Source organism: Poromitra crassiceps (genome assembly GCF_964638095.1).
Source record: "Poromitra crassiceps genome assembly, chromosome: 9".
Classification (NCBI taxonomy): domain Eukaryota; kingdom Metazoa; phylum Chordata; class Actinopteri; order Beryciformes; family Melamphaidae; genus Poromitra; species Poromitra crassiceps.
In genome coordinates this window covers 31,114,885-31,124,884 of record NC_139630.1, presented here as the reverse complement: position 1 = coordinate 31,124,884, position 10,000 = coordinate 31,114,885, and the positions used below count along the sequence as shown (strand labels likewise).

Genomic DNA, 10,000 nt, shown 5'->3' with positions numbered 1-10,000 from the left:
AACGTTTGCCTTGCGGTGTTACGTGTTAGGCTACATGTCATGTTTTTCATTTTCAGGCGCACTTCTGATTCTGATCTTATTCAATGAGTTGAGAAGAGTCTCATCCACAGCAATTATTAAACCAAGATGCCCATTCTTGCCCGGGGTTTCTGTTCTGATGTGAGTCAAACCATTTGTTCCCCGGTCATTTCTGATCCACTGTTAGGCAATTTAAAAATGTAATAGCAGCACTCTGCAGATGCTTTCACCGTCTGCAGTCAGAAAGCTCCCGCTGTAGAGCGTTTCCCTCGGGACGACCCCCACCCCTCACCCCCCGCCCCCGCCCCCGCCCCCCCACCACCACCACCCGCACCAGAGTGGAGCTGACATGTGCTCATGGCAGCAGATGGCAGATGAGAGCTGAGGCTTGGCCAAGACATGCTCTCACTGAACATATTGTGTCCAGACATCTGTAGCATATTTGTGTGTTTTTTGTCTGAATATGTTCAGCGCTCGGAGAACAGACAGAGCAACATTGCCCCAGAGGGTTGGACTGTTTACTCCACACTCTCCAAAAGAATGTCATCAATTATTGGTGTAACTGCAGAATATGTCATTAAGAACAGTGATTCTCAACCCTTTTCATATCAAGGACCCCTAATTTAGTCCACATATGGACCCCCATTTGAGAGTATTTCTATTATGATTTCGGCCAGAATTCGGTATTGTACAGTAGGTAGAGAGATAACAGTTAAATTATGATCAAAATAGATTCTTATACCTTCTCTAGTTGTGTTAACTTCTGAAATTCATTAAATAATGCTAAGATTGAACTATATTCATCAGTTTTCTGGGGACCCCCACGAACCCCCTCAAGGACCACTGTCGCGGAGTGGTCCCGGACCCCATGTTGAGAGCCACCAATTTAGAATAAACAGTTTTTCATTACATTACAGACTAGTACCTATACCATGGGGCAAATCTCCAGAGCACAGCAACGTTGTGGTGTGAACCCTTAGCATGAGCCAACAATAACAATGAATGTGATGATGACGCAATCATAAAGACTTTATATTCTTTTTCTTTTATTACACTGTAGTGTTAAGTACATGTAGTATTTTCCATTAATTTGCTGAGGTGCCCCTGGTCTGGCATCTGTCCTAAATAATTAATGATATGGTTTCTATTTCTGCTTAAAGGGTTACTAAACCCTAAAACGCATCTTTTCAGATTTAAATCAATGTGTATGGCTTCTGTGTAGTGTTTTTTAGAAAATATATATCCCCCGCCTCCCGATTTTTTTTTATCAAATCTTTAAATGTATTCATCCTGGTTGCTGCTCCACCCTCTGCCGATCTGAGGAGAGCCGAAACTGGCTCCATGCTTCCTCCGAGACATGGGCAGTAGCTAGCCGCTTCTTTTCACCTGACAGGGGAAGCTTCACCGGTAGGACATAGCACGTTGGAGGATCACGCTATTCCAACGAGTTCCCCTCCCTCCGAACAACCAGAGGAGGCACCATTTCAGCGACCAGGATATGGCATGTTTTGGTGAGGGGTTCCTATATGAAGGAAACCCCCAGGGGGCACGGGAAGAACATGCAAACTCCACACAGAAAGGCCCTTTTTGACGACCCCACCCGGGCAGTGGGCACACACTCCTTCAGCGCTCACAGCGTCCCAGGTGGGAATCGAACCCAGGGCCTTCTAGCTGTGAGGCTACAGCGCTTACCACTGCGCCACTGTACCCCTGCTTCTGAGTAGTGTTGCTGAAGGATTGTGGGCAAAATCTCCAGATTCAGATTCAGATTCAGATTCATTTATTTAGAAGATGGGACATTGCACATTAATGGACAGTACAGCCGTACAGTAAATATGCCAGGTTTTAGCCCAAGGGCTAGTTTCCACCTGTAGTCCCATGGCAGGTTGATGTAATCTTGAAAAGAAAAAAAATTAATAATACAAAAAATGAATAGTATAAAAGGTTAGTAAAACATAAGGTGAGTAAAACACACAGAGCATGCAGTAAAACATGACAGACAATATGTTAAAAATGATCACATTGTTGGTTTGATCTGAGCCACAATTTCAATTGGCCTTTAAAGGTGGCGAGACTAGGGCATTCTCTAATAAAGAGAGGTAGATTATTCCAGAGGGTGCTTCCCATGTAGGATAAGGTCCTCTGGCTAAAGCAAGTTTTTCTAAAGGGGACCTCACAGACCTTGTTCGTAATGGCCCGAGTGACACGGGTCGAGTTGGCGGTCGAATGATATTTGATGAAGTCAGCTAGAGGAGGCGGCGCCAGTCCATGTAGAACTTTGTATATTAAACAGGCAGAGGTGAAATTTCTAAAGTTCTCAAAACTTAGCATGTCATATTTACGTATGACATGACAGTGGTGATGAGAAAAGGGTTTTTTATCTAGTATTTTCAGGGCTTTTTTATAAAGTAATTCGGCTGGTTTGAGAGTAGTTACTCCTGTCAACGACCAGCTATTTATACAATAATTCAGATGCGAGAGGATCATCGAGTGTAAAAATAAAAACGCAGCGTCTGTGGACAGACAGTTCCTTATTTGTCTGAAGTTATACAAGTGGAATTTAATTTTTTTGGAGATCATTTTGATGTGGTTGCTGAACGTTAGGTTGGAATCCAACATCACGCCTAAGTTTGAGACATTTGAGACTAAACTGTTCTACACACTGTATAATTTCTATGCAGCGAGAGTGTCCTCTAGGGGTTGAAACCTTCTTTTGCAGTTGGGTCTGCTGAGAGGCTAATCTTCTGTTCCGATGACATCACCAAAGAACCCCCTTTCCCAGGCAGAATTCTGGGGTCTTATAGTTCCCCTTTAAGAGTCAAGCTTGAACTCAAACCTGAGTTTCTGCCCAAACTCAAAACCAGCACAATGATTCATAGCTTTGTGAGAGCTTAGAAAATTGTTCATGTTTTTCTAATGATAAACTAATAAAAACAATGTTTATAGACAATATGTAGCCTGAACTCAACCCAGACCTGAGCAAATAAGTAAGGAATAGTCCTAAAGGTCAAAATGGCAATCCTCAAGATTGTGTGTGTGTGTGTGTGTGGGTGTGTGTGTGTGTATGTGTGCATGCATGCGTGTGCTTGTGTGTGTGTGTGTTTCTCCACAGAGTGATGGAGTAGCTGTTGGCTTGATCAGTGTCAGCGCCGACGTGGATCTGAAGCTGCTGAATGGCTGCTTTGAGCTTGGCCTGTTTGGCGGTCTGTATAAGACCAAACCAGAGGCTGCTAAGACCGGACCGGAGCCTGCTAAGACCGGACCAGAGCCTGCTGCCCAGCCTGAGGAGGAGGAGGAACCCAGACAGACACAAAGCTGTGGCCCACAGGATGGAGATGAACAGGTCTGCTTCAAACACACTGACCCAGGGCTTCCATGGGTCCTTGAAATCCTTGAACAGATACAGTAAATAGATGAGTAATTGAAAGTGCTTGAATTTATTGTGCAAGAAAAGGAATTGAAGCCCGCCTTTGATATAGTCTGCTATCACTGTAACTAGGGTTTGGCATCGGGAACCGCTTCCAAGATTATGAGTCCAAAGAAATTGAAACGCCAAAGGAATCGAAAATGAATCGAACATTTTATTTTGATTCTGCTTATTGTTTCCTAAACAAATTCTGCGGACACATACCAATGTTCGGCTTCCCACCCGCAGACACGGCCAATTGTGCCTGTATGGACGCCCGACCAAGGTAGCACGAGGCACGAACCTGCAGCCCTCGTGTTGGTAGGCGAGGGAATAGACCACTACACCACCCCGGGTGCCCCAGGAAATCTTTCCCATCATTTGTATATTTGGTCTCACATCCGTGTACATGGAAATAATGAAGTATTCATATAATTTGTGTATTTGGTATCAGGACTCGGCTGAAGCTGCAGACCTGGAGGTGCAGAGTGGTGCTCCTCCACCCGGCGGCACAGTGGAGGTGCTTCTCTCCTTCTCTCCTGCCGTACGCTTTGCTTTTACACTTGTCATTGATTTGAAGAGTTGACTTTCTCTCTCTCATGTCTTTAGCAGGAGAGCGTGCAGTCCGCCGGGCCGGGCGGGTTTTCAGAGACGCCCAACGCCTTCTGCATTCAGCTCTTCAGCATCCACAAGCACCACGAGATGAGGTGAGGTCAGGGCCAGCGCACGTGCATTCTGCAGCCAAGCAGGTACAGAAATGAAGCGCACCCAGACAGCCAGCACACAGTTCATCCAGACAGCCAGCACACAGTTCATCCAGACAGCCAGCACACAGTTCATCCAGACAGCCAGCACACAGTTCATCCAGACAGCCAGCACACAGTTCACCAGACAGCCAGCACACAGTTCATCCAGACAGCCAGCACACAGTTCATCCAGACAGCCAGCACACAGTTCACCAGACAGCCAGCACACAGTTCAACCAGACAGCCAGCACACAGTTCACCAGACAGCCAGCACACAGTTCACCAGACATACGAGGTCCCCGCCCGACAGCGATGGTATGCTAAGTCCTTGGTTGACAAAACAACACTTTATCAGCTAGGCTGGATCCTGTACTGTATATCTGATGAGAGTTGATGAATGATGAACAGCCTTGGTAGCTGGTAACCTGCAGCTTGGTAGCTGGTAACCTGCAGCTTGGTAGCTGGTAACCTGCAGCTTGGTAGCTGGTAACCTGCAGCTTGGTAGCTGGTAACCTGCACCTTGGTAGCTGGTAACTGGTAACCTGCAGCTTGGTAGCTGGTAACCTGCAGCTTGGTAGCTGGTAACCTGCACCTTGGTAGCTGGTAACCTGCAGCTTGGTAGCTGGTAATGCAGCTTGGTAGCTGGTAATGCAGCTTGGTAGCTGGTAATGCAGCTTGGTAGCTGGTAACCTGCAGCTTGGTAGCTGGTAACCTGCAGCTTGGTAGCTGGTAACCTGCAGCTTGGTAGCTGGTAACCTTCAGCTTGAAGACTCTGATCCCAGTCGCCAAAGAGCACCAGTGGAAGTGTGCTAGAGTTCAATGCTATGATAATATACTGTATACTGTGGAAAACATCCTTAGCCTACTGTCAATTAGATGTGTGTGTGTGTGTGTGTGTGTGTGTGTGTGTGTGTGTGTGTGTGTGTGTGTGTGTCTCTGTGGTTAAAGCATGGAGAGTGACTGTTAGCTGGCTCCCGCTGTGTGTGTATGTGTCTGTGTGTGTGTGTGTGCGTGTGTGTGTGTGTGTGTGTGTGTCTGTGTGTGTGTGTGTATGTGTCTGTGTGTGTGTGTGCGTGTGTGTGTGTGTGTGTGTCTGTGTGTGTGTGTGTGTGTGTGTGTGTGTGTGTCTGTGTGTGTGTGTGTATGTGTGTGTGCGTGGGTGTGTATGTGTATGTGTCTGTGTGTGTGTGTGTGTGTGTGTGTGTGTGTGTGTGTGTGTGTGTCTCTGTGGTTAAGGCATGGAGAGTGACTGTTAGCTGGCTCCCGCGGCGCTTGCCTTACCTCCCAGCTGTTAGTGAATATGGAGGCGAGCTGCTCCCTGCAGAGAGTGAGCACGTTATTAATGAGAGGCCTTCTTAAAGTGACAGCGCGTGGAAGGAGACAAGTCGAGCTGGAAGCGGCAGGGCGGGTTGGCCGGCCGGTCGTTCCGGTGCGCTGATCTCCAGGTTTGGCTTCGCTTCTGACGCTGGCAGAGACAACTGACTTTCACTGAACTAACTTCCTCTCCTCTACTCTCCTCTCTTCTCTTCTCTTCTCCTCTCCCCTCCTCCCCTCTTCTCCTCCCCCCTCTCCTCTCCTCTCCTCTTCTCCTCCCCCCTCTCCTCTCCTCCCCTCTTCTCCTCTCCTCTCCTCTCCCCTCCTCTCCCATCCCTCCTCTCCTAACCTATCCCTCTCCTCTCCTCTCACCCTTTCTCCTCTCCTCTTCTCCCCTCCTCTCCTCTCCTCGCCCCTCTTCTCCTCACCTCATCTCTCCTCCTCTCCTCTCGCCCTTTCTCCTCTCCTCTCCTCTCTTCTCCTCTCTTCCAGATCAGTGGACTTTCTGCCACACATATTCAAACTTTTCCCTGTGAGTATATTACATTTACATGTTACGTTTGAGCTCCTGTCCACACAGTGACCTCCACTTAGTGCCAAAGTAGAATAGGCTTCCTGGATTTTCTACCTGACGAGCAACTAACGGAGGTCCAGGGCCACAGCACCCAGAGACCATGAGAGGTCCAGGGCCACAGCACCCAGAGACCATGCAACAAATATTAGAATCACTTTTATTGCCACAGTAGGTAATCAGATTACATAGGAATTTGACTTATTGCAAGTATGTAGCGCAGCGGTCAACATCAATAATCACAAGACAAAATGATGATATATGATATAACATTTTCCCCCCAGATTTTCCCCTATTTTCTCCCCAATTGTATTCGGCCAATTCCCCCCTGCTGCCCTGGCCGCTGCTCCACCCACTGCCGATCTGGGGAGAGCCGTAGACTAGCGCCATGCTTCCTCCAACACATGCGCAGTTGCCAGCCGCTTCTTTTCACCTGACAGTGGGGAGCTTCACTGGCAGGACGTAGCACGTGGGAGGATCACGCTATTCCCACCAGTTCCCTTTCGCCCCAAACAGGCGCCCCGACCGACCAGAGGAGGCGCTAGGCTAGTGCCAGGCCCGGATGATGCCCCCTGCTGGGTGACCCAGACTTGAAGTGACCCCCCCCCCCCCCCCCCAACAGTACCCCCACATGAATACAATTGGGCTAATTGAATTTACAAGTCTCAGCTTTCCAGTCACACTCAATTTCTGCAATTCCAATATTGTTTAGGGGTCGCAGAAATCTTCAAATATAAATAAGCAAAAAATAACACATTTATAATGCATGAAAAAAAGGCCTGTTTTTTTTAAGAAGAAGAAGAAAATGGATTAGCATAAAGTGGGCATGTCTGTAAAGGGAGACTTGTGGGTAACCATAGAACCCATTATTATTCAGATACCTTGAGGTGACAGGTCAAGGGACTCCGAGTCCTTTGAATATGGCCATGCCCATTTTTCTCTTGCCAACATTTGGTCTAAATTTGGAGCGGTATTTAGTCCCCTTCCTGACAAGCTAGCATGTTAGAGATGATATCAATAGATCCCTTAGCTCTTCTAGTTTCATATCATATCAGTAGCTCCGCTCTAGCTTTAAAAAGCTACAGCCTCTGAAAAACAGTGAAATTAGCCGCAGAATCATTTTGGCTGATGCCCCAAGGCAGCTGATGCCCCCAGGGCACTCACCCTGCCCATATAGTTGCTAATCCGGGCTTGGCTAGTGCAGCGACCAGGACACCTATACCCCCAATCCGGCTTCCCACCCTCAGACACAGCCAATCGTGCCTGTATGGATGCCCGGCCAAGCCGGAGGTAACATAAAACATGTATCCCAACACAAAATAACTTATGGAATGTGTGAACATGACACAGTCGTGATATGTAACAGTCAGATAGCGGAACCCTGCAGGGAGTTTTTTTTTGGAATCTACTCAGAAGATTGTGTTTCTGATGCATCATGCATATCAGCACACACAGAACACACTGCGGCGCTCGCTGTGTGCTGAAGCTGGTGGTTGTCTCTGTCTGTCTGTCAGGACCGGGACTTCTGCCTCATGTCGGTCCCGGAGCTGACGCCGGACTTCCCCCTGCTGCAGAGCTTCTCCAGGCTGGTCCCCCGCCCCAGCAGCACCCTGTCCCACCAGGTCTACCTCTGCCACCGCGCCGGGACTCTCGGGTGGGTCCAACTCACCACAAACGTCTTCTATGATGGTTCTGTCTTTGTGTGTAACATTTTGTGTGTGTGTGTGTGTGTGTGTGCGTGTGCGCGTGCGTGTGTGTGTGCGCGTGCGCGTGCGTGTGTGTGTGTGTGCCTGCCTGCCTGCCTGCCTGCAGCAGTGTGTGTGTGCGGCCGGCGCTGGCTGCAGACCGGCTTGCAGTGTGCTGTGTGGTGGAGAGGCTGGACCTGCACGAGGCTCTACTGGAGGACCTGGACCAGTACTGCCAGGCCCGCAGAGACCCGGTCAGCCCTCTCTCTCTCTCTTTCTCTCTCCCTCCCTCTCTCTCTCTCTTTCTCCCCCCCCCCTCTCTCTCTCTCTCTCTCTCTCTTTCTCTCTCCCTCTCTCTCTCTCTCTCTCTCTCTCTTTCTCTCTCCCCCTCTCTCTCTTTCCTTCTAAACGCATCTTTATTTGTTGAATGTTTTACTGCTTGGTTCCCCCTTCTTCATGAGGAGGCAGTGTGTCACTACAGCTAGCTAACCACCGCTAAAAGAGAATGTGAATCAGTCTGATACTTCCCATAGTCAGCCCATTTTCTTCCCTTAAACACAAACAATACAAGCAATCGTCTCTAGGTCCAGGATAGAGTCGGTGTTGTACTGGAACAGAAAAGCCTTTTGTCAACGTTCTCGGGAAGACAAAATGAGATTTGGATTGAAAACTTTCCAAATGAAACACTGATTGATTTGGAGTATGGAGGTGTGACTGGAGCTTGGAGCTGTTATGATAGTCATGATTGTGTTGTAGTGAGTAGTGAGGGGTATCCCGTGTGATGATTGTGTTGTAGTGAGTAGTGAGGGGTATCCCGTGTGTGCCAGGGAACAGCTTGGGCCCCGTCCCGACCGGGCCGGGGCCGCAGCTGTCACCGCTCAGCTCCAGGACTCATCATTACTGCTCAGATGAGGATGGAAGCACTTGATGTGTGTTCATGGCATCAGACTCAGCGAGGCCAGAGTCTGAGTCCACTTCCAGTTCATGTTCATTCAAAATGATCTCATCTTATTTTATTTTTTATTTTTATATATATATATATATATATATATATAAATATATATATATATATATATATACAGTATATATATATATATATATATATATATATATATATATATATATATATATATATATATATATATAAATATATATATATATCTCTATCTCTCTCTCCCTCCCCCTCTCTCTCTCTCTCTCTCTCTCTCTCTCTCTCTCTCTCTCTCTCTCTCTCTCTCTCTATATATATATATATATATATATATATATATATATATATATATATTTTTAGAAGAAGAAGTTTTTTTAGATTCCCCTCCCGTTTTCTCCCTAATTGTACTTGGCCAATGCCCCCTACTGTCCCGGTCGTTGCTCCACCCCCTCTGCTGATCTGGGGAGAGTTGTAGACTCGCACATGCTTCCTCCGATACATGTGCAGTCGCCAGCTGCTTCCTTTCACCTGACAGCGAGGGGTTTCCACAGCAGGACGTAGCGTGTTGGAGGATCACGCTATTCCCCCCTGTTCCACTCCCCCCGCCGAACAGGCACCCCGACCGACCAGAGGAGGCACGAGTGCAGTGACCAGGACACATAGCCTTAATCTGGCTTCCCACCCGCAGACACAGCCAATTGTGCCTGTGTGTGCCCGCCCGAGCGAGCAGGAGAGAAGACGGGGGCACGAACCTGCGACCCTCGTGTTGGTAGGCAGGGAATCCATCTCTGATTTTCTATGTGTTGTCTTCTCCTCTTGGTCCTTGTAGGACGGGACTCCGATTCAGGCGTTCGTGGCCGAAGTGCAGAGCCAAGTTGTGGGGATCCTGATCATGAGAGATGAGGAGGTAATCCTGAGACACATTCTGTCATCATCTCCGCCCCCTCATGCCAGTTGAAACACAGGTGCAGTTAGCTCCGCCCCCTCATGCCAGTTGAAACACAGGTGCAGTTAGCTCCTCCCCCTCATGCCAGTTGAAACACAGGTGCAGTTAGCTCCGCCCCCTCATGCCAGTTGAGACACAGATTAAGTTAGTCCATATAACACACAGGGAGGTTGCCAGCACAACTCCATAGCAACTTTCTCCAAAACAGCTGAAGTCAGTGGACCAGATCTTCAAAAAAGACCTATATTCACACCATCATCATCATCATCATCATCATCATCATCATCAAGAGAATACAGCAAACAATCAATCTTTTTTTTTAAACTTGAATAGGGTCTTGTGAGAGAGACGCTTTTGTTTGTTAATTTGTATTGACTTTCTAA

At 47.8% G+C, this 10,000-nt stretch overlaps 1 protein-coding gene across 1 annotated transcript in view; it reads left to right on the top strand.

The window, feature by feature from the left end:
* The window catches only part of cfap61 (cilia and flagella associated protein 61), a gene marked incomplete at both ends in the record, with an annotated part of 43,166 nt that overhangs the window by 7,001 nt on the left and 26,165 nt on the right, over positions 1 to 10,000 (top strand). Inside the window, 7 exons of the mRNA XM_083642937.1 lie at positions 3,131 to 3,361; positions 3,879 to 3,944; positions 4,034 to 4,131; positions 5,977 to 6,016; positions 7,570 to 7,709; positions 7,868 to 7,994; positions 9,501 to 9,578. Coding sequence (XP_083499063.1) covers positions 3,131 to 3,361; positions 3,879 to 3,944; positions 4,034 to 4,131; positions 5,977 to 6,016; positions 7,570 to 7,709; positions 7,868 to 7,994; positions 9,501 to 9,578 — 780 coding nt within the window. The remainder of the gene's footprint in view (positions 1 to 3,130; positions 3,362 to 3,878; positions 3,945 to 4,033; positions 4,132 to 5,976; positions 6,017 to 7,569; positions 7,710 to 7,867; positions 7,995 to 9,500; positions 9,579 to 10,000) is intronic.